General features: G+C 54.5%; 1 protein-coding gene across 1 annotated transcript in view; it reads left to right on the forward strand.

Annotated features, from left to right (window-relative positions):
* The first annotated feature begins 2328 nt into the window (after nt 1-2328).
* LOC144792858 (alkaline phosphatase-like) overlaps nt 2329-24538 on the forward strand; it is a 117697-nt gene continuing 95487 nt past the window's right edge. Inside the window, exon 1 of the mRNA XM_078668053.1 lies at nt 2329-2425. Coding sequence (XP_078524179.1) covers nt 2353-2425 — 73 coding nt within the window. The 5' untranslated portion in view covers nt 2329-2352. The remainder of the gene's footprint in view (nt 2426-24538) is intronic.

Raw genomic sequence — 24538 nt, forward strand, 5'->3', positions numbered from 1 at the left:
GTTGCCAGGCCATGATCAATCATTGGTCAAACCCAACATTCTTCTTCAGACAGGTCGAACGAACCCATAATAAAAAAGGGCACATCCCCATCTTAAATAGACCATAAAGAAAGGAGCAGAAACAGGTGTGAGTAGGATAAGGCATATTTGTGTGCAATAAAGTTTTAGGATGTCCTGTGCTTTGATCCTCAATCTTGATCAGCTACTGGGAAAGGAACTGGCCTAACAAGGTTGGCTTCAGGCAAGAGGGTCAGTTCGCTCAGGTCATTCAGAAGTCAGCTAAAGTGTACGTGTGCTAAAGACTCGTTCGGCCGTAGTCATCGGCCTATGTGAGGGCAACCACAAAATGGCTGCCATACACAAAATGGAACCCAAGGGTTCAGAACGAAATCCCTAAATACGTAGTGAATCCATCGGTCTAACGCAACGAAAACACTCATACTTGCCGCACTAACTAGTTACGGTTCGCTAATATCAAATTCGTAACGAAACCATGACCCTTATGAAACGGGTTCAGAATTCACAGAACCTCAGCCTGGCACTTCATGCGAAGTTCTAGTGTTCACAGATTCCCCTGTTAAGGCCTTGCACTTCATGTAGAACTGCAGTGTTTACAGATGTCCCTATTGCTGCCTGGCAGTTAATGCAGAGCTGTGGTGTTCACAGATGCCCATGTCACAGCCTGGCATTTCATGTAGGTTTATAGTGTTCACAGATGCCCTTGATGCAGACTTGCACTTCATGCAGAGCTGTGGTGTTTACAGATACCCCTGTTGGTGCCTGGCACTTCATGCAGAGTTGTGGTGTTCACCGATGCCCATGTCACAGCCTGGCACTTCATGTAGGGTTATAGTTTTCACAGATGCCCCCGTTGCTGCCTGGCAGTTAATGCAGAGCTGTGGCGTTCACACATGCTCCGTTTGCTGCCTGGCACTTCATGCTGAGGTGTATATAAGTCCCTATGTTTTGCAGCCAGTGCACTTCATGCTGAGCCGTGGGGCTCACAGATGCCCCTGTTGCTGCCTGGCACTTCATGCGGGGTTGTAGTGTTTACATGTGCCCATGTTGTTGCCTGGCACTTCATGCAGAGTTGTGGTGTTCACAAATGCCCCTGTTGCTGCCCCGCACTTCATGTGGAGGGAGTTGTGGTGTACAGAGATGCCCCTGTTGAGGCCTTGCACTTGACGCAGAGCTGTGGTGTTTACAGCTACCCCTGTTGCTGACTGGCACTTCATGTAGAGCTGTTGTGTTTACAGGTGCCCATGTTGCAGTCTGGCACTTCATGCGGGCTTAAAGTGTTCACAGATACCCTTGTTTCTGCCTGGCACTTCATGTGGGGTTGTAGTGTTCACAAATGCCCCTTTGCTGCCTGGCACTTCATGTAGAGCTGTTGTGTTTACAGGTGCCCATGTTGCAGTCTGGCACTTCATGCGGGCTTAAAGTGTTCACAGATACCCTTGTTTCTGCCTGGCACTTCATGTGGGGTTGTAGTGTTCACAAATGCCCCTTTGCTGCCTGGCACTTCATGTAGAGCTGTGGTGTTTACAGGTGCCCATGTTGCAGTCTGGCACTTCATGCGGGCTTGAAGTGTTCACAGATACCCTTGTTTCTCCCTGGCACTTTGTGCAGGCTTGAAGTGTTCACAGATACCCTTGTTTCTCCCTGGCACTTCTTGTGGGGTTGTAGTGTTCACAGATGCCCCTTTGCTGCCTGGCAGTTCATGCAGAGCTGTGGGGCTCACAGGTGCCCATGTTGCTGCCTGGCACTTCATGCAGGGCTGTAGTGTGCACAGATGCCCCTGTTGCTGCCTGGCACTTCATGCAAAATTGTGGGGCTCATGGATACCCTTGCTGCTGCATGGCACTTCATGCGGGGTTGTAGTGTTAACAGATGCCCCTGTTGCTGCCTGGCACTTCAAACAGGACTGTGGTGCTCGCAGATGCCCATGTTGCTGCTGGGTACTTCACGCGGAGCTGTGGGGCTCATATGTGCCCCTGTTGCTGCCTGGCACTTCAAACAGGACTGAGGTGCTTTCAGATAACCTTGTTGCTGCCTGGCACTTCATGCGGAGCGGTGGGCCTCTCGGATACCCACTTCCATCGTCCCCGGAGCTGCCGGGCCCTCGTGGGCCGTGGACAGGCGCAGACTTGCCTGCCCCACACTGCGCCGCGCGGTGATTGAAGGCAAACAGGCGCCTTTTACCTGTCCCACCTCACCCGTGACCACTCCCTCAAAGAGTGCGTCTGTCGGCACCCCCGGGACGAGGAATGTGAGATCCGCCGGCGACAGCAGGGCTGATCCTGCATCCGAGAGGAGGAAGGCAGAGGGCTCGCCGTGCCGCCCAGCGCCAACATGACGCTGCTGCCGCTTCTCGCCGCTGGAGTCTGCCTCGCCCTGGCTGCGCGTCCATCCACCGCATGGTTTGGTAAGAGCAAAGTACTTTTAACTTCCTGCGCCTGGGTGTCTAGGAACAAGCCTCCCCAACTTCCTGCGCCTGTCTATGAACCAGCCTTCCCAACTTCCTGCGCCTATGAACAAGCCTCCCCAACTTCCTGCGCCTGTCTATGAACAAGCCTCCCCAACTTCCTACGCCTGTCTATGAACAAGCCTCCTCAACTTCTTGCGCCTGTCTATGAACAAGCCTCCTCCCCAACTTCCTGCGCCTGTCTATGAACAAGCCTCCCCAACTTCCTGCGCCTGTCTATGAACAAGCCTCCTCAACTTCCTGCGCCTGTCTATGAACAAGCCTCCTCCCCAACTTCCTGCGCCTGTCTATGAACAAGCCTCCCCAACTTCCTGCGCCTGGCTGCCTAGGAACCAGCCTCCCCAACTTCCTGCGCCTTTCTATGAACAAGCCTCCCCAACTTCCTGCGCCTGTCTCTGAACAAGCCTCCCCAACTTCCTGCGCCTGTCTAGGAACAAGCCTCCCCAACTTCCTGCGCCTGTCTATGAACAAGCCTCCCCAACTTCCTGCGCCTGTCTAGGAACAAGCCTCCCCAACTTCCTGCGCCTGTCTATGAACAAGCCTCCCCAACTTCCTGCGCCTTTCTATGAACAAGCCTCCCCAACTTCCTGCGCCTGTCTATGAACAAGCCTCCCCAACTTCCTGCGCCTGTCTATGAACAAGCCTCCCCAACTTCCTGCGCCTGTCTATGAACAAGCCTCCCCAACTTCCTGCGCCTGTCTATGAACAAGCCTCCCCAACTTCCTGCGCCTGTCTATGAACAAGCCTCCCCAACTTCCTGCGCCTGTCTATGAACAAGCCTCCTCAACGTCCTGCGCCTGTCTATGAACAAGCCTCCTCCCCAACTTCCTGCGCCTGTCTATGAACAAGCCTCCCCAACTTCCTGCGCCTGGCTGCCTAGGAACAAGCCTCCCCAACTTCCTGCGCCTGTCTATGAACAAGCCTCCCCAACTTCCTGCGCCTGTCTATGAGCAAGCCTCCCCAACTTCCTGCGCCTGTCTCTGAACAAGCCTCCCCAACTTCCTGCGCCTTTCTATGAACAAGCCTCCCCAACTTCCTGCGCCTGGCTGTCTAAGAACAAACCCCCAACTTCCTGCGCCTGTCTCTGAACAAGCCTCCCCAACTTCCTGCGCCTGTCTATGAACAAGCCTCCCCAACTTCCTGCGCCTGTCTATGAACAAGCCTCCTCCCCAACTTCCTGCGCCTGGCTGTCTAAGAACAAACCCCCAACTTCCTGCGCCTGTCTCTGAACAAGCCTCCCCAACTTCCTGCGCCTGTCTATAAACAAGCCTCCTCCCCAACTTCCTGCGCCTGTCTAAGAACAAGCCTCCCCAACTTCCTGCGCCTGTCTCTGAACAAGCCTCCCCAACTTCCTGCGCCTGGCTGTCTAAGAACAAACCCCCAACTTCCTGCGCCTGTCTCTGAACAAGCCTCCCCAACTTCCTGCGCCTGTCTATGAACAAGCCTCCTCCCCAACTTCCTGCGCCTGGCTGTCTAAGAACAAACCCCTAACTTCCTGCGCCTGTCTATGAACAAGCCTCCCCAACTTCCTGCGCCTGTCTATGAACAAGCCTCCCCAACTTCCTGCGCCTGTGTGTCTAGGAACAAGCCTCCCCAACTTCCTGCGCCTGGGTGTCTAGGATCAAGTCACCCCAACTTCCTGCGCCTGTCTAAGAACAAGCCTCCTCCCCAACTTCCTGCACCTGTCTATGAACAAGCCTCCCCAACTTCCTGCGCCTGTCTATGAACAAGCCTCCCCAACTTCCTGCGCCTGTCTAGGAACAAGCCTCCCCAACTTCCTCCGCCTGTCTATGAACAAGCCTCCCCAACTTCCTGCGCCTGTCTATGAACAAGCCTCCCCAACTTCCTGCGCCTGTCTATGAACAAGCCTCCCCAACTTCCTGCGCCTGTCTATGAACAAGCCTCCCCAACTTCCTGCGCCTGTCTATGAACAAGCCTCCCCAACTTCCTGCGCCTGTCTATGAACAAGCCTCCCCAATTTCCTGCACCTGTCTATGAACAAGCCTCCCCAACTTCCTGCGCCTGTCTATGAACAAGCCTCCCCAACTTCCTGCGCCTGTCTAAGAACAAGCCTACCTAACTTCCTGCGCTTGTCTATGAACAAGCCTCCTCCCCAACTTCCTGCGCCTGTCTATGAACAAGCCTCCCCAACTTCCTGCGCCTGTCTATGAACAAGCCTCCCCAACTTCCTGCGCCTTTCTATGAACAAGCCTCCCCAACTTCCTGCACCTGTCTATGAACAAGCCTCCCCAACTTCCTGCACCTGTCTATGAACAAGCCTCCCCAACTTCCTGCGCCTGTCTATGAACAAGCCTCCCCAACTTCCTGCGCCTGTCTAAGAACAAGCCTACCCAACTTCCTGCGCCTGTCTATGAACAAGCCTCCCCAACTTCCTGCGCCTAAGAACAAGCCTACCCAACTTCCTGCGCTTGTCTATGAACAAGCCTCCTCCCCAACTTCCTGCGCCTGGCTGTCTAGGAGCAAGCCTCCCCAACTTCCTGCGCCTGTCTATGAACAAGCCTCCCCAACTTCCTGCACCTGGCTGTCTAGGAGCAAGCCTCCCCAACTTCCTGCGCCTGTCTATGAACAAGCCTCCCCAACTTCCTGCGCCTGTCTATGAACAAGCCTCCCCAACTTCCTGCGCCTGGGTGTCTAGGAACAAGCCTCCCCAACTTCCTGCGCCTGTCTAAGAACAAGCCTCCCCAACTTCCTGCGCCTGTGTGTCTAGGAACAAGCCTCCCCAACTTCCTGCGCCTGGGTGTCTAGGAGCAAGCCTCCCCAACTTCCTGCGCCTGTCTATGAACAAGCCTCCTCCCCAACTTCCTGCGCCTGTCTATGAACAAGCCTCCCCAACTTCCTGCGCCTGTCTATGAACAAGCCTCCCCAACTTCCTGCGCCTGGGTATCTATGAACAAGCCTCCCCAACTTCCTGCGCCTGTCTATGAACAAGCCTCCTCCCCAACTTCCTGCGCCTGGGTGTCTAGGAACAAGCCTCCCCAACTTCCTGCGCCTGTCTCTGAACAAGCCTCCTCCCCAACTTCCTGCGCCTGTCTATGAACAAGCCTCCCCAACTTCCTGCGCCTGTCTATGAACAAGCCTCCCCAACTTCCTGCGCCTGTCTATGAACAAGCCTCCTCCCCAACTTCCTGCGCCTGGGTGTCTAGGAACAAGACTCCCCAACTTCCTGCGCCTGTCTATGAACAAGCCTCCCCAACTTCTTGCGCCTGGGTGTCTATGAACAAGCCTCCCCAACTTCCTGCGCCTGTCTATGAACAAGCCTCCTCCCCAACTTCCTGCGCCTGTCTATGAACAAGCCTCCTCCCCAACTTCCTGCGCCTGGGAGTCTAGGAACAAGCCTCCCCAACTTCCTGCGCCTGTCTATGAACAAGCCTCCCCAACTTCCTGCGCCTGTCTATGAACAAGCCTCCCCAACTTCCTGCGCCTGTCTATGAACAAGCCTCCCCAACTTCCTGCGCCTGTCTATGAACAAGCCTCCTCAACTTCCTGCGCCTGTCTATGAACCAGCCTCCCCAACTTCCTGCGCCTTTCTATGAACAAGCCTCCTCCCCAACTTCCTGCGCCTGTCTATGAACAAGCCTCCCCAACTTCCTGCGCCTGGCTGTCTAAGAACAAACCCCCAACTTCCTGCGCCTTTCTATGAACAAGCCTCCTCCCCAACTTCCTGCGCCTGTCTAGGAACAAGCCTCCCCAACTTCCTGCGCCTATCTATGAACAAGCCTCCCCAACTTCCTGCGCCTGTCTATGAACAAGCCTCCCCAACTTCCTGCGCCTGTCTGAGCATGCCTCCCCAACTTCCTGCGCCTGTCTATGAGCAAGCCTCCTCAACTTCCTGCGCCTGTCTATGAGCAAGCCTCCCCAACTTCCTGCGCCTGGGTATGAACAAGCCTCCCCAACTTCCTGCGCCTGTCTATGAACAAGCCTCCCCAACTTCCTGCGCCTGTCTCTGAACAAGCCTCCCCAACTTCCTGCGCCTGTCTATGAACAAGCCTCCCCAACTTCCTGCGCCTGGCTGTCTAAGAACAAACCCCCAACTTCCTGCGCCTGGCTGCCTAGGAACAAGCCTCCCCAACTTCCTGCGCCTGGCTGTCTAGGAGCAAGCCTCCCCAACTTCCTGCGCCTGGCTGTCTAGGAGCAAGCCTCCCCAACTTCCTGCGCCGGTCTATGAACAAGCCTCCCCAACTTCCTACGCCTGTCTATGAATAAGCCTCCCCAACTTCCTGCACCTGTCTATGAACAAGCCTCCCCAACTTCCTGCGCCTGTCTATGAACAAGCCTCCCCAACTTCCTGCGCCTGTCTATGAACAAGCCTCCCCAACTTCCTGCGCCTGTCTATGAACAAGCCTCCCCAACTTCCTGCGCCTGTCTATGAGCAAGCCTCCCCAACTTCCTGCGCCTGTCTATGAGCAAGCCTCCTCAACTTCCTGCGCCTGTCTATGAGCAAGCCTCCCCAACTTCCTGCGCCTGTCTATGAACAAGCCTCCCCCACTTCCTGCGCCTGTCTATGAACAAGCCTCCCCCACTTCCTGCGCCTGTCTATGAGCAAGCCTCCCCAACTTCCTGCGCCTGTCTAGGAACAAGCCTCCCCAACTTCCTGCGCCTTTCTATGAACAAGCCTCCCCAACTTCCTGCGCCTGGCTGTCTAAGAACAAACCCCCAACTTCCTGCGCCTGGCTGCCTAGGAACAAGCCTCCCCAACTTCCTGCGCCTGGCTGTCTAGGAGCAAGCCTTTCCAACTTCCTGCGCCTGTCTATGAACAAGCCTCCCCAACTTCCTGCGCCTGTCTCTGAACAAGCCTCCCTAACTTCCTGCGCCTGGCTGTCTATGAACAAGCCTCCCCAACTTCCTGCGCCTTTCTATGAACAAGCCTTCTCCCCCACTTCCTGCGCCTGTCTATGAACAAGCCTCCCCAACTTCCTGCGCCTGTCTATGAACAAGCCTCCCCAACTTCCTGCGCCTGTCTAGGAACAAGCCTCCCCAACTTCCTGCGCCTGTCTATGAACAAGCCTCCCCAACTTCCTGCGCCTGTCTAGGAACAAGCCTCCCCATCTTCCTGCGCCTGTCTATAAACAAGCCTCCCCATCTTCCTGCGCCTGTCTATAAACAAGCCTCCCCATCTTCCTGCGCCTGTCTATAAACAAGCCTCCCCAACTTCCTGCGCCTGTCTAGGAACAAGCCTCCCCAACTTCCTGCGCATGGCTGCCTAGGAACAAGCCTCCCCAACTTCCTGCGCCTGTCTCTGAACAAGCCTCCTCCCCAACTTCCTGCGCCTGTCTATAAACAAGCCTCCCCAACTTCCTGCGCCTGTCTAGGAACAAGCCTCCCCAACTTCCTGCGCCTGGCTGCCTAGGAACAAGCCTCCCCAACTTCCTGCGCCTGTCTATGAACCAGCCTCCCCAACTTCCTGCGCCTTTCTATGAACAAGCCTCCTCCCCAACTTCCTGCGCCTGTCTATAAACAAGCCTCCCCAACTTCCTGCGCCTGTCTATGAACAAGCCTCCCCAACTTCCTGCGCCTGTCTATGAACAAGCCTCCCCAACTTCCTGCGCCTCTCCATGAACAAGCCTCCCCAACTTCCTGCGCCTGTCTATGAACAAGCCTCCCCAACTTCCTGCGCCTGTCTATGAACAAGCCTCCCCAACTTTCTGCGCCTGTCTATAAACAAGCCTCCCCAACTTCCTGCACCTGTCTATGAACAAGCCTCCCCAACTTCCTGCGCCTATGAACAAGTCACCCCAACTTCCTGCGCCTGTCTAGGAACAAGCCTCCCCAACTTCCTGCGCCTGTCTATGAACAAGCCTCCCCAACTTCCTGCGCCTGTCTATGAACAAGCCTCCCCAACTTCCTGCGCCTGTCTATGAACAAGCCTCCCCAACTTCCTGCGCCTGTCTATGAACAAGCCTCCCCAAGTTCCTGCGCCTGTCTATGAACAATCCTCCCCAACTTCCTGCGCCTGTCTATAAACAAGCCTCCCCAACTTCCTGCGCCTGTCTATAAACAAGCTTCCCCAACTTCCTGCACCTGGGTGTCTATGAACAAGCCTCCCCAACTTCCTGCGCCTGTCTATGAACAAGCCTCCCCAACTTCCTGCGCCTGTCTATGAACAAGCCTCCCCAACTTCCTGCGCCTGTCTATGAACAAGCCTCCCCCACTTCCTGCGCCTGGCTGTCTAGGAACAAGCCTCCCCAACTTCCTGCGCCTGGGTGTCTAGGAACAAGCCTCCCCAACTTCCTGCGCCTGTCTATGAACAATCCTCCCCAACTTCCTGCGCCTGTCTATATATAAACAAGCCTCCCCAACTTCCTGCGCCTGTCTATGAACAAGCCTCCCCAACTTCCTGCACCTGGGTGTCTAGGAACAAGCCTCCCCAACTTCCTGCGCCTGTCTATGAACAATCCTCCCCAACTTCCTGCGCCTGTCTATGAACAAGCCTCCCCAACTTCCTGCGCCTGTCTATGAACAAGCCTCCTCCCCAACTTCCTGCGCCTGGCTGTCTAAGAACAAACCCCCAACTTCCTGCACCTGGGTGTCTAGGAGCAAGTCATCCTTTTAGGCACATTGTACCCCAAACTGTCAGCCTCGACTGAACACTTTACCAACCTCAGCCCAGCATTACTGCTTATTTCAGAACCGGAAGCCTGACAACTGTTTACCTATTTGTGCGTAAAGATGTGAAATTTATGTGCACACTGCATGCATTTCTGAAGTTGTCGAATTCCCCAGTCTACGTTGGGAGACATTTGGCAGATTTTTACATAATTCTGCAGAAAGACCGAAGTCTCTAAACTGCTCAGTTTTTAGTTTTTTTTAATTTAAATAAACATGAGCCCGGTTTGTGGCGAATTCCAAAGAAGGAAAGGCCCTGCCTGCTGACAGATTCCAAAGCCAGGGGCGAGTTGGTTCTTGCCAGGAAGTTTATAAAATTCGTGGGAAGAAATGTGTCCCCGGGTGCTGCCCCAGGGGGTGCTGGGTAATGTGAGCGAGGGTTGTTGTGCGTCAGTGTCACGAGCCCTCGGGGCCCGGGGTGATGCTAAGGAAGTGGATACCACTTGGTAATGTCCCAAAGGGGCACGCGTTGTGTCCTGGATGACAACAGGCCCGATGGTTCACCCAACACTGTTCTCTCTGTGCATTTTGGGACATGTAGTATTTTTCATAACAAATCCAGGACTACTAGTAGAGTGACCCACCGTCCCTTAGTTTCAACTTTGAATGGACGCCTTTTGTCCCGAATTGTGGGCCTTGCAGGGGGCAGAGCCGTTCCCCTGCCAGAGGCCCCAGCTCCCTGATGGGGGCGCCTCGCACTCATCCCTCGAGCACAGGAGCAGCCCCACCCGCCCATTGTCATTCTGTCTGTGCTGATTGTCACATACAGAATGACAATGGGCAGGTCAGGGGTGTTACAGCATGGGGTGGGCCCCTCCTGCCTCAGTCTAGAGCCGGCATTCTGTTTGGGTTAGATGGAAGAAATGTACAAAACAAATGTATAAAGTTAAAAAGAAGAGGTTATAGTTTTTTACACAGTTTTATCATTTCAGAGCTGAAGCATTTGTATTATTATATGAAACGAAGCCATAGTTGCTGCTTTTTAAAAAATTATTTTATGCAACTAACATCCATTGACAAAGCCAATAGTCATGGCTTGTTGTAGGTCTAATGTTACTGGGTGCAATGATAGAAACAGCAAACTACAGGTTGGTGGGACATTAAGCTCCGCACATATTTTTAGCGGTGGTGTTTTAAGCCACACCCTAATTACATCAGACATGCCCCTAGGAAACCCCCCCCAGTTTTTACATCCCACTTAAAGCTCTGGAAACAACACCATGTCGCAGTCATCTCATGGCCTGGCACTATGCACCATGCATGACTCTTGACTTCCAAGTTTTCAGATTGCCTATGTGCAGGGGCACAGTGAACCCTCCCCGACCACACCCCATGCTTTAGGAACAACAGCAGGGTGAAGTTCTTGATTGGCCCCTTCTGTCTGCAACTGAATGGGTGGAGGGTGAATCGAAGGATGGGTGGCTAAGTGAAAGGGAAATGGAGAGAGAAAGGGAGGATGGATAGATGGATGGATGGATGGATGGATGGATGGATGAGTGAAAACATGGATGATTGACAGAATGGATGGTTGAATGGGTGCATGGTTGAGTGAAAAGAGTGTAAAGATGGATGAGTGAATGGGAGGGTGGAGGCCTGGAAGAAAGAAATGATGGATTGATGGATGGGTGAGTGAAAGGGTGAATGGGTGGACGGATGAGTGACAGGGTAGACGGATGAGTAATTGAAAGGATGGCTGGATGTGTGAAAGGGTAAATGGTTGGATGGATGAGTGAATGAATGAATGGGTGGAAGAGTGGATGGATGGGTGAAAGGATGACTTGGGTGTAAGGGTAAATGTTGGATGGATGAGTGAAAGGATGGATTGGGTGAAAGTGTGGGTGGATGGATGAGGGATGAGTGGAAGGGTGGATAAAGGGATGGATGAGTGAAATGATGGATGGAAGGATAGATGATGGATACGTTTGCCAATGGTTGAAAAGGTTTGGATATGGATGGGCACACATACGGAAGGACAGAATGAACGGTGAAATACTGAATGATGGTTGAAAGAATTAATAGAATATATTTTGAGTGACACCCAATTGCTACTTGAATGTTACACTAGTAATTTGTTGGAAATGGGGGTTGCCCAAGTCTCAAAGGGGGTAGCATGGCATCAAGCGGGCAGGCCAAACTTTGAGGACATGTGAAGCACTCACGCAGTACCCTCAGTCAACCCACCAGGCACACTACAAAAGAGGCAGGACACCAATTTGAGTTGGAAAATTAAGCAGTTTAGTATCTCCAACCTACAAGGCAAAAATGAATTAACAGTGTCATCATAACACGGCGCCAACTGGCACCAGAGCCAAGTACTTCAGAGGGGGATTATTTACATGGGATAAAAAGGGTTGAGTCCAAAGTCCATGCTGTAAGGGAAAAAGGATGGGTTAAAATTGTCATTAGATCTGGAGCCCAATCTGGCGGGGCCAACTCAGACTCTCATCCTACAGCTGTGGTTCCCAAACTGTGCGCCGCGGCACCCCGGTGCGCCGTAATCAGGAGCCAGGGGCGCCGCGACCACAATGTGGAAACCTGAAGCCTCTTTTTTCACCAGCCAAACACATCACCAGGATTATGTTTAATGTAAAAACGGAGCATGTTAGAAATCAGACATAAAACATAAGACAAGTCAAGGCCTTCGTCTCGCTGAGAGAAAGCCTTGACTTGGCTTATGTTTTATCTCTGATTTCTAAAGTGCTCCGTTTTTACATTAAACATAATGCTGGCGAGAGGAATGCCCGCGTAGCGGGGGTGGTCCGCATCAGGCGGCACTATTTTGGGGGCGGCGGCAGCTGTGCTGCACTGGGGGCCCGTGGCAGCATTGCACACGTGAATGAAGTGCAAGCGCACCTCTGCAGAGTTCACGAAAGCGCTACTAAGGACGGCCCTTCGGTAAAATGGAATGCCTGCTGCTGCATAAGTTCAAAGTAGGTTATTGCGAAGAATGCATCATTTATTCATTAAAAATGCGAGAGGAAATGTTTCTGAGGTGTTACAATTGGAAAATGTATGTGCACACAGTGTTCATCAGAATAGTGGGTGCCTGCAAGGATTTGCATTTAAGATAAGGCATGTCTGTTAAAGATCTTTCCAGATGTCATAAAAGGGTTGAGCACTCAGTATTTTTATATATACTTTTTTCTACGTGGTGCTGGAATAATATTCAGAGCGGCGGTGCTACACTCATTGAACTCATACGGATTCTGAAAATGTTTCAAAATTAACAGGTGTCCCACCAGGCCCAATCAGATGAAGGGTCCTAAAAGGGTGGTTTTTTTTGTCTCTGAGTTTTATATAGCTCGAACTTGACCGAAGGTATCAGCGCGATTTACGAAGCACCAGTAGCGTTTCATATAGACAGATTATTTTGGGCACGGGGAGATTAAGTGATTTGCCCAGAATCACAGGATGTTAAACTTCCCCGCCGAGACTCGAACCCAGTTCTGTAGTCGGAGGTGTATTTAGGTATCCCCAAGGGTTGTGAAATGCCCAGATGTCAGCACCTTGATAGATGTTAAGCTTCCTGGGGTTTTCCCATCTTCAAATGTCTTCATTTTTTTTTTTTTGCTGGGGTCAACACTTACGAAATGTACGAATAAAGGCGTGGAAAAGAACCGGACCTTAAAAGGTTAATTAACATAAGAAGGGTAGAGACATCGATTAACTTTATGACTCCATACAGAGTTTGGCACAAGCACCGGTCATTGCATGTGCCCATAAAGTCACGGGGAGTGGTTGTTTCTTGAGCACGTTTGCCTTTCCAGCTAAGGCCAGAAAACTCCTATGTTCAGCTTATCCACTTCTGCATCCACCCACTGAGTCAGACTCCCTTTAGCTTTCAGGCCTCCTCTAGCAGAGGCCTCAGTCCACACTTTGAACTGCACGCAGAGCTTGGGGTGGTCAAAGGCAAAGTGGGCCAGTACCACTTGCTTCTGTGGATCTCACTGGGATTGCATCCCAATTATTTAAGGAAGACAACAGGAAGTACTCCAGAGGTCGGGCTTACATCCCACCTCACCCGGCCACCGGTAAAAAAATGGTGGGGAGCTACGGCCAACTGCCAATTAGGTCAAGGGAGCCACGGGTCAAAAAAGTTTGGGAACCACTGTCCTACAGGGAAGGCTGTAAATGCAAAATACCACATTAGCATAGATATATATATCATGCACAATCACGCCAACCCAACCCCTGTAAAAGAAAACATCAGGGCATCATAGTACCTCATAAATAGGAGCACCTGTAATAAAAGGCACAATCACCTGCACGGTGGCACAAAAGCATGCAATTAACCATTAGGTAGGAAAGTGGCCTCACCATCAACGTATAAACAGTAACCTAAGAGCCAGGCCTAACCTCAGGGACCATCTGGCAACAGGTAACTATGGCATCTCATTAGACATGTCACCTGGCTAGGTGTATCAAACATCAGGCGGAACATACATCGCCTAGCATTAACATCAGGTAGGGGCCCTCCTTAAAGCTCAGGAAACACCTGTAAGGGAATAGCTAGGCTCCCTCTACCAACAACCTCGGGGTATGAACATCAGGCGTAGCTTGTGAGGCATGAACTCTTCTAGGGTCACCTTAGGGGAAATAATAACCCACGGGGTATAGAACCTTAGGCCTACGAACCTCAACATAGGGTAAACCCTCCTCGGGGCATAACATATAGATTGAATGTTAAGCCTAACCTCTAGGGACCGGGGCACCTGTACATGAGCTCCACGACCTATCTGGGACCCTATGCACCACAGGTGACAGGCAACCACTAGGCATCATTGTCAATTCACTCTTCAGATGACTGCCCACTCCAGGGTCCACCTATACTGTCCGAACTGGACGCACCTACCACCTTGGGCCCTATCACAAGGTGGCTTCAATGTACAAGTCATGGGTGGGGGCGAGCACCGACCCTGTGCCCCGCTGCCCTCTCCACCCTCTTCATAGGCCCCACTCACCGGTTACTCCTGGTTTCTGACTCCGGGCTCCATCCACACTGCTGCCCCCTTTATCCAGGGGGGGGGGGGGGTGGCGATCCGGAGGCTCCACGCGGCCTTTTCATAGGCCCCTCTTATCTGGTGGGGACCCAGGCTGCAAGGCGAAGAGGCCAGGCACCGACAACGTGCCTAGAGGCCCCCTGGCGTAGCGCACGCAAAGGGAACTTTTCTCCCCTCACCACGGTCAGCTGGCAGCCGGCATGGGGAACAGGCGGGGCTCTTCCTCTACTTCCCCGGGTCCCTCCTCTCTCACGAGGACCCGGGACTTCAAAGCGGCCTTCGTGAGACTGCCGGCTCCTTCGGGTGCGGGGGCCTAGTGCAGGCAGCTGTCACCCTTCGCGCAGGGCTCCTCTCTTCACGAGAGCCCCGCCGACACCGGCGCTCTTCCTCCTTCCTCCCGGGCCCCTCTCTCCGGCCCGGGGCACTCACCGGCGGGGTGGCCTCCCTCTCCGGTCGTCCTTCACAGGGCTCCCCCCTGACCACGGGAGCCCTGCACCGAAGCTTCACCCGGGTCCTCCCTCCCTCACGGGGACCCGGGGCTAGTCTTCCGCTTCTTCCTGTCTTCCCGGCCGCCCGGGCAGGCGACCAATCCCTGCGCGGCTTTGGCGGGGGCGGGCCAATGACGCGGCCGGACGCCCCGTCACATGGGCAGGTCGAGGCTGGCTTCTCGGGCCCAGCGCGGCCCTTTCTCTACTCCGGCGGCCCTCTCCTCACATCGGGGGCCGCCGCAACGTTGCACACCCCACAAGGGGGGGGGGTCTCCTCACGGCGGCGGCGGATTCCGGCGCTGCCACGCAGCGCGTGGCAAGGACAAGGGGTAGGCTCCCTTCTTAAATTAATTATTTATAAAGCCGACAGCGCGCTGACACGAGGGTAGGCTCCTCCAGCATGATTCTCCTCAGGAGAATGGCGCTATTCACAGCGCACTGCTCCTTGCCACAGTCTCCTCAGGAACAGCGTTTTCCACCACGCAGAGCGCGCGCCACAACGAGGGGTAAGCTCCCTCAGCGCTAATCAGTCAGCAACTTCCTCAGGCCACACAGCAGGCACAGCGCTATCACTGGAAGGGGGCGCTTTTCTCGGAGGACAGCTCCTCCCTCAGCCCACACAGTCCTCAGGGCCAACAGCACTTCGGGGGCCACACCAATCGCAGGGCACAGTCCCTTGGGGCACAATCCTCCTCAGGCGGCTCCACACGACCCAGCGCTTCCAAGGGGGGCCACAGCTCCTCCAGAGGGGGTAGACAGTCCCACTGCAGTTCCTCAGGGGCAAACTCCTCACCTCCTGGGGGGAATCCAATTAGCTCCTTCCCTTCCCAGTGCTCTTTCAGCGCGGCGCTGGCATGGTTCAAGATCCCAACTGTGACAGGGACCTAGTCAGGGGCCCTCCCTTGTCAGGGGCCCATGGGGAGAGCAGAGGGGGGGTTCTAGGGGTGCAGGGCCCAGCTCACAGGCCCATGTGGCGGTAGCACCTCACAGCAGGTCCCCTCTCTTCCTTGTCCCTGCGCTGACTGACTCTCTGGTGACACTTCACCCTATTTATACCCTCCTCCCAGGCAGTGCCAGGACCTTCTAGAATGTTGGCACATCTAGCCTAAACTGGTTCTAGGGGAGGGGGTGAGCACCCTGGGTGCCAGGCTTTCCCTCCAAAAGCTAGGGGTAGCTGGGTAATATTAACTAGACCGCCAACCTAACGCAGTCAGGTGGCACTACCCAGGGCCATGGCATCCATTTTAAAATCACAGTACATTTTAGTCAGGTACATTTTCAAAATGGGGGATATTTTCTGTACACCATTTAACAACATTACATTTTCAACAAGGGGTCTCACACCACTCATGGCCTATACAGGTTTAATCCCATGGGGGAGACATTCAAGTTAGGGGGGTCAAAAGCGAAAAATTTTGGGGGGAAAAGGCCAAGTCCAACACGACTCCCCCCCAGCCAAAAGCCAGGGTAGACTGATCAATGCCTTGATGGGCTTCCCTGCTTGGGGCGGAAAAAGGTGGACGCAGGCCTGCAACTACAGGAGCACCTGCAGTCTCTCCTCCACTCTGGAACCCAATGGTTCTCTTTCGCAACCCTCCCTTCACCAACAAAACCACCCCACTGGTGTTCCCTAGTGGGATGTCTCTCCTTCCTAGAGTGGGAGGCTCTAGCCTCAGGCTTGTAATTCTCTTGGACCACTCTTCTCTCTCCAAATTGCCACTGGTCCACCCATCTGGGGTCTACACCCTCAGACTGACCAGCCCTTAGGGGCGAGGCTCTCCTCCCCCTACTTCTCCTCCTAGGGTTCCTCCATCTCCTACGCCTGGGGACACCCTCACACAACTCTCTTCCCAACCTGGAGTCGAAACCCACAGGCTGAACTGGTGACAGGGGCGAGTCCTCCCTCTCCCTGCACCCCCTCCCAGAGTTCCGCACCCTCCTACCCGGAGAAGTACCCCTGGGAGTTACTTCCGGGGGGACTCTGGTTACAGAGATCCCTCCCACCAGGGCAGGCAACCCCTGACCCTGGCCACCCAACCCAGGATCTGCGCCCTGTGGCTGAGCCGGTGACAGAGAAGAGACCTTCCTCTCTCTGCACCCCCTCCCAGAGTTCCGCACCCTCCCACTGGGAGTAGTACCCCTGGGAGTCAAATTGGTAGGGACCTGGATTACAGGTACCCCACCCTCCAGGTTAGGCAACCCCTTAACCTGGAACCCCAGTCCAGGATCTAAACCCTGTGATTGGTCAGACCCCTGAACCACTGGAGCTCCAATTATTGATGCTCCGGGTCCTCCTGACATGAGGGGATCCCTTCCTCTGGATGACACATCGGGACAGCCTAGACTCCCAACCTGGGGTTCTCTTAAAGAACACTCCAGGCCCGGTGACCACAGCTGGGGCATCTCGGGACACCTCCCCGTCTCACTCCCTTCAGGATCACTTCCCTCAGCCTTCCCAGACGCTCTGGCACTTACCCAGAGGTCTGCCTCCCGTGCAAGTTCCCTGGGGTCTGAGAACCCGCACCGCAACAGATGGTGACGCAGTCTTGGGAAACAACTCCTCAGCATGTGCTCCCGGATAACGGCATGGCACAACCCTTCCCAATCCTCCACTGCTCTCCTCACCACCCAATCCTCCAGTACAGTCCAACACTCCTCCTCGAACTCTCCCCAGGACTGATGGAACAGCTTTCCCCTGCCCCTAAATACTAACCCGTCCTCCTCTTCCGGGGAATCAGGCACAGTCTCTTGGGCTTCGGGAGTGGGACTCCTTGCACTGGAGCTACACTCGCTGCCACCACTGGATCCCACCCTCTTCGGTGAATCCAGACTCCTAAAACCACTCTCAGGGGACAACCTACCCACCTGAGCTGATCTCTCCCTGGCGAAGGCCCTCTCCGCCTCCGCCATCCTCTCCAGCGCTAGGACTTTTTCAGTCTCTAGTCGCTGCTCTTCTACCCTCAGCTGCGCTAAGCCCTCGGCATGCCTGAGCTTTGCCAGCGCCAGCTGATGCTCCCTCTCTTCTCTCCTATTTACCCATTCTTCTGGGGACAGGGAAAGGGATGGGGCAGTGCCCCCGGGACTGGACCCAGTGCGAGACTCCCTATCTTCGGTGTCCTCCACAGCTACTGGCGTCTCTGCCCTGCTAGACTCTTCCTCCTCCTCATCGGAGCAATTACCTCCCAGGGTTCTGGATGGGGAGCCCTCTTTCTGGTCTCTAACCCACTGACCCTTCAAAACTTCGGGGGGGTAGTCAGACAAGTCCCCATCAATCTCTAAGGGCTCTCCCCTCTTGAGGGCCTCATAGAGAAACAAATTCCTCCTAATGTTCCCTACTGGGGGTATCCCTCTCTCCAGGAGGAAGTCTATCACCTCCTGTTCGGTGTACTCCATCAGTTCCACTTCCTGGTAAATCAACCCCATCGTGGCGAGGTACACCCGGGACACACCCTCCCAGTGGAACAAGGGGACAGTTCAGAACACTCTTCAGGAGGAAGCAATCAAAAAACAATATTCAGCCAAACAGCAATAATCCCCACAACAAGGCTCGGATTACATCCAAAGCTCTATTTGCAGTGTAACCCGCGGCCGCTGTGGTACTGCGTAAACACAAGTCCTATCCCACCGCTCTGCCACCAAATGTTGGAAATGGGGGTTGCCCAAGTCTCAAAGGGGGTAGCATGGCATCAAGCGGGCAGGCCAAACTTTGAGGACATGTGAAGCACTCACGCAGTACCCTCAGTCAACCCACCAGTCACTACAAAAGAGGCAGGACACCAATTTGAGTTGGAAAATTAAGCAGTTTAGTATCTCCAACCTGCAAGGCAAAAATGCATTAACAGTGTCATCATAACACGGCGCCAACTGGCACCAGAGCCAAGTACTTCAGAGGGGGATTATTTACATGGGATAAAAAGGGTTGAGTCCAAAGTCCATGCTGTAAGGGAAAAAGGATGGGTTAAAATTGTCATTAGATCTGGAGCCCAATCTGGCGGGGCCAACTCAGACTCTCATCCTACAGGGAAGGCTGTAAATGCAAAATACCACATTAGCATAGATATATATATCATGCACAATCACGCCAACCCAACCCCTGTAAAAGAAAACATCAGGGCATCATAGTACCTCATAAATAGGAGCACCTGTAATAAAAGGCACAATCACCTGCACGGTGGCACAAAAGCATGCAATTAACCATTAGGTAGGAAAGTGGCCTCACCATCAACGTATAAACAGTAACCTAAGAGCCAGGCCTAACCTCAGGGACCATCTGGCAACAGGTAACTATGGCATCTCATTAGACATGTCACCTGGCTAGGTGTATCAAACATCAGGCGGAACATACATCGCCTAGCATTAACATCAGGTAGGGGCCCTCCTTAAAGCTCAGGAAACACCTGTAAGGGAATAGCTAGGCTCCCTCTACCAACAACCTCGGGGTATGAACATCAGGCGTAGCTTGTGAGGCATGAACTCTTCTAGGGTCACCTTAGGGGAAATAATAACCCACGGGGTATAGAACCTTAGGCCTACGAACCTCAACATAGGGTAAACCCTCCTCGGGGCATAACATATAGATTGAATGTTAAGCCTAACCTCTAGGGACCGGGGCACCTGTACATGAGCTCCACGACCTATCTGGGACCCTATGCACCACAGGTGACAGGCAACCACTAGGCATCATTGTCAATTCACTCTTCAGATGACTGCCCACTCCAGGGTCCACCTATACTGTCCGAACTGGACGCACCTACCACCTTGGGCCCTATCACAAGGTGGCTTCAATGTACAAGTCATGGGTGGGGGCGAGCACCGACCCTGTGCCCCGCTGCCCTCTCCACCCTCTTCATAGGCCCCACTCACCGGTTACTCCTGGTTTCTGACTCCGGGCTCCATCCACACTGCTGCCCCCTTTATCCAGGGGGGGGGTGGCGATCCGGAGGCTCCACGCGGCCTTTTCATAGGCCCCTCTTATCTGGTGGGGACCCAGGCTGCAAGGCGAAGAGGCCAGGCACCGACAACGTGCCTAGAGGCCCCCTGGCGTAGCGCACGCAAAGGGAACTTTTCTCCCCTCACCACGGTCAGCTGGCAGCCGGCATGGGGAACAGGCGGGGCTCTTCCTCTACTTCCCCGGGTCCCTCCTCTCTCACGAGGACCCGGGACTTCAAAGCGGCCTTCGTGAGACTGCCGGCTCCTTCGGGTGCGGGGGCCTAGTGCAGGCAGCTGTCACCCTTCGCGCAGGGCTCCTCTCTTCACGAGAGCCCCGCCGACACCGGCGCTCTTCCTCCTTCCTCCCGGGCCCCTCTCTCCGGCCCGGGGCACTCACCGGCGGGGTGGCCTCCCGCTCCGGTCGTCCTTCACAGGGCTCCCTCCTGACCACGGGAGCCCTGCACCGAAGCTTCACCCGGGTCCTCCCTCCCTCACGGGGACCCGGGGCTAGTCTTCCGCTTCTTCCTGTCTTCCCGGCCGCCCGGGCAGGCGACCAATCCCTGCGCGGCTTTGGCGGGGGCGGGCCAATGACGCGGCCGGACGCCCCCGTCACATGGGCAGGTCGAGGCTGGCTTCTCGGGCCCAGCGCGGCCCTTTCTCTACTCCGGCGGCCCTCTCCTCACATCGGGGGCCGCCGCAACGTTGCACACCCCACAAGGGGGGGGTCTCCTCACGGCGGCGGCGGATTCCGGCGCTGCCACGCAGCGCGTGGCAAGGACAAGGGGTAGGCTCCCTTCTTAAATTAATTATTTATAAAGCCGACAGCGCGCTGACACGAGAGTAGGCTCCTCCAGCATGATTCTCCTCAGGAGAATGGCGCTATTCACAGCGCACTGCTCCTTGCCACAGTCTCCTCAGGAACAGCGTTTTCCACCACGCAGAGCGCGCGCCACAACGAGGGGTAAGCTCCCTCAGCGCTAATCAGTCAGCAACTTCCTCAGGCCACACAGCAGGCACAGCGCTATCACTGGAAGGGGGCGCTTTTCTCGGAGGACAGCTCCTCCCTCAGCCCACACAGTCCTCAGGGCCAACAGCACTTCGGGGGCCACACCAATCGCAGGGCACAGTCCCTTGGGGCACAATCCTCCTCAGGCGGCTCCACACGACCCAGCGCTTCCAAGGGGGGCCACAGCTCCTCCAGAGGGGGTAGACAGTCCCACTGCAGTTCCTCAGGGGCAAACTCCTCACCTCCTGGGGGGAATCCAATTAGCTCCTTCCCTTCCCAGTGCTCTTTCAGCGCGGCGCTGGCATGGTTCAAGATCCCAACTGTGACAGGGACCTAGTCAGGGGCCCTCCCTTGTCAGGGGCCCATGGGGAGAGCAGATGGGGGGTTCTAGGGGTGCAGGGCCCAGCTCACAGGCCCATGTGGCGGTAGCACCTCACAGCAGGTCCCCTCTCTTCCTTGTCCCTGCGCTGACTGACTCTCTGGTGACACTTCACCCTATTTATACCCTCCTCCCAGGCAGTGCCAGGACCTTCTAGAATGTTGGCACATCTAGCCTAAACTGGTTCTAGGGGAGGGGGTGAGCACCCTGGGTGCCAGGCTTTCCCTCCAAAAGCTAGGGGTAGCTGGGTAATATTAACTAGACCGCCAACCTAACGCAGTCAGGTGGCACTACCCAGGGCCATGGCATCCATTTTAAAATCACAGTACATTTTAGTCAGGTACATTTTCAAAATGGGGGATATTTTCTGTACACCATTTAACAACATTACATTTTCAACAAGGGGTCTCACACCACTCATGGCCTATACAGGTTTAATCCCATGGGGGAGACATTCAAGTTAGGGGGGTCAAAAGCGAAAAATTTTGGGGGGAAAAGGCCAAGTCCAACACGACTCCCCCCCAGCCAAAAGCCAGGGTAGACTGATCAATGCCTTGATGGGCTTCCCTGCTTGGGGCGGAAAAAGGTGGACGCAGGCCTGCAACTACAGGAGCACCTGCAGTCTCTCCTCCACTCTGGAACCCAATGGTTCTCTTTCGCAACCCTCCCTTCACCAACAAAACCACCCCACTGGTGTTCCCTAGTGGGATGTCTCTCCTTCCTAGAGTGGGAGGCTCTAGCCTCAGGCTTGTAATTCTCTTGGACCACTCTTCTCTCTCCAAATTGCCACTGGTCCACCCATCTGGGGTCTACACCCTCAGACTGACCAGCCCTTAGGGGCGAGGCTCTCCTCCCCCTACTTCTCCTCCTAGGGTTCCTCCATCTCCTACGCCTGGGGACACCCTCACACAACTCTCTCCCCAACCTGGAGTCGAAACCCACAGGCTGAACTGGTGACAGGGGCGAGTCCTCCCTCTCCCTGCACCCCCTCCCAGAGTTCCGCACCCTCCTACCCCGAGAAGTACCCCTGGGAGTTACTTCCGGGGGGACTCTGGTTACAGAGATCCCTCCCACCAGGGCAGGCAACCCCTGTCCCTGGCCACCCAACCCAGGATCTGCGCCCTGTGGCTGAGCCGGTGACAGAGAAGAGACCTTCCTCTCTCTGCACCCCCTCCCAGAGTTCCGCACCCTCCCACTGGGAGTAGTACCCCTGGGAGTCAAATTGGTAGGGACCTGAATTACAGGTACCCCACCCTCCAGGTCAGGCAACCCCTTAACCTGGAACCCCAGTCCAGGATCTAAACCCTGTGACTGGTCAGACCCCCGAACCACTGGAGCTCCAATTATTGATGCTCCGGGTCCTCCTGACATGAGGGGATCCCTTCCTCTGGATGACACATCGGGACAGCCTAGACTCCCAACCTGGGGTTCTCTTAAAGAACACTCCAGGCCCGGTGACCACAGCTGGGGCATCTCGGGACACCTCCCCGTCTCACTCCCTTCAGGATCACTTCCCTCAGCCTTCCCAGACGCTCTGGCACTTACCCAGAGGTCTGCCTCCCGTGCAAGTTCCCTGGGGTCTGAGAACCCGCACCGCAACAGATGGTGACGCAGTCTTGGGAAACAACTCCTCAGCATGTGCTCCCGGATAACGGCATGGCACAGCCCTTCCCAATCCTCCACTGCTCTCCTCACCACCCAATCCTCCAGTACAGTCCAACACTCCTCCTCGAACTCTCCCCAGGACTGATGGAACAGCTTTCCCCTGCCCCTAAATACTAACCCGTCCTCCTCTTCCGGGGAATCAGGCACAGTCTCTTGGGCTTCGGGAGTGGGACTCCTTGCACTGGACCTACACTCGCTGCCACCACTGGATCCCACCCTCTTCGGTGAATCCAGACTCCTAAAACCACTCTCAGGCGACAACCTACCCACCTGAGCTGATCTCTCCCTGGCGAAGGCCCTCTCCGCCTCCGCCATCCTCTCCAGCGCTAGGACTTTTTCAGTCTCTAATCGCTGCTCTTCTACCCTCAGCTGCGCTAAGCCCTCGGCATGCCTGAGCTTTGCCAGCGCCAGCTGATGCTCCCTCTCTTCTCTCCTATCTACCCACTCTTCTGGGGACAGGGAAAGGGATGGGGCAGTGCCCCCGGGACTGGACCCAGTGCGAGACTCCCTATCTTCGGTGTCCTCCACAGCTACTGGCGTCTCTGCCCTGCTAGACTCTTCCTCCTCCTCATCGGAGCAATTACCTCCCAGGGTTCTGGATGGGGAGCCCTCTCTCTGGTCTCTAACCCACTGACCCTTCAAAACTTCGGGGGGGTAGTCAGACAAGTCCCCATCAATCTCTAAGGGCTCTCCCCTCTTGAGGGCCTCATAGAGAAACAAATTCCTCCTAATGTTCCCTACTGGGGGTATCCCTCTCTCCAGGAGGAAGTCTATCACCTCCTGTTCGGTGTACTCCATCAGTTCCACTTCCTGGTAAATCAACCCCATCGTGGCGAGGTACACCCGGGACACACCCTCCCAGTGGAACAAGGGGACAGTTCAGAACACTCTTCAGGAGGAAGCAATCAAAAACAATATTCAGCCAAACAGCAATAATCCCCACAACAAGGCTCGGATTACATCCAAAGCTCTATTTGCAGTGTAACCCGTGGCCGCTGTGGTACTGCGCAAACACAAGTCCTATCCCACCGCTCTGCCACCAAATGTTGGAAATGGGGGTTGCCCAAGTCTCAAAGGGGGTAGCATGGCATCAAGCGGGCAGGCCAAACTTTGAGGACATGTGAAGCACTCACGCAGTACCCTCAGTCAACCCACCAGGCACACTACAAAAGAGGCAGGACACCAATTTGAGTTGGAAAATTAAGCAGTTTAGTATCTCCAACCTGCAAGGCAAAAATGCATTAACAGTGTCATCATAACACGGCGCCAACTGGCACCAGAGCCAAGTACTTCAGAGGGGGATTATTTACATGGGATAAAAAGGGTTGAGTCCAAAGTCCATGCTGTAAGGGAAAAAGGATGGGTTAAAATTGTCATTAGATCTGGAGCCCAATCTGGCGGGCCCAACTCAGACTCTCATCCTACAGGGAAGGCTGTAAATGCAAAATACCACATTAGCATAGATATATATATCATGCACAATCACGCCAACCCAACCCCTGTAAAAGAAAACATCAGGGCATCATAGTACCTCATAAATAGGAGCACCTGTAATAAAAGGCACAATCACCTGCACGGTGGCACAAAAGCATGCAATTAACCATTAGGTAGGAAAGTGGCCTCACCATCAACGTATAAACAGTAACCTAAGAGCCAGGCCTAACCTCAGGGACCATCTGGCAACAGGTAACTATGGCATCTCATTAGACATGTCACCTGGCTAGGTGTATCAAACATCAGGCGGAACATACATCGCCTAGCATTAACATCAGGTAGGGGCCCTCCTTAAAGCTCAGGAAACACCTGTAAGGGAATAGCTAGGCTCCCTCTACCAACAACCTCGGGGTATGAACATCAGGCGTAGCTTGTGAGGCATGAACTCTTCTAGGGTCACCTTAGGGGAAATAATAACCCACGGGGTATAGAACCTTAGGCCTACGAACCTCAACATAGGGTAAACCC

The sequence above is a fragment of the Lissotriton helveticus genome, chromosome 11, assembly GCF_964261635.1.
Source record: "Lissotriton helveticus chromosome 11, aLisHel1.1, whole genome shotgun sequence".
In the NCBI taxonomy this organism is placed as follows: Eukaryota; Metazoa; Chordata; class Amphibia; order Caudata; family Salamandridae; genus Lissotriton; species Lissotriton helveticus.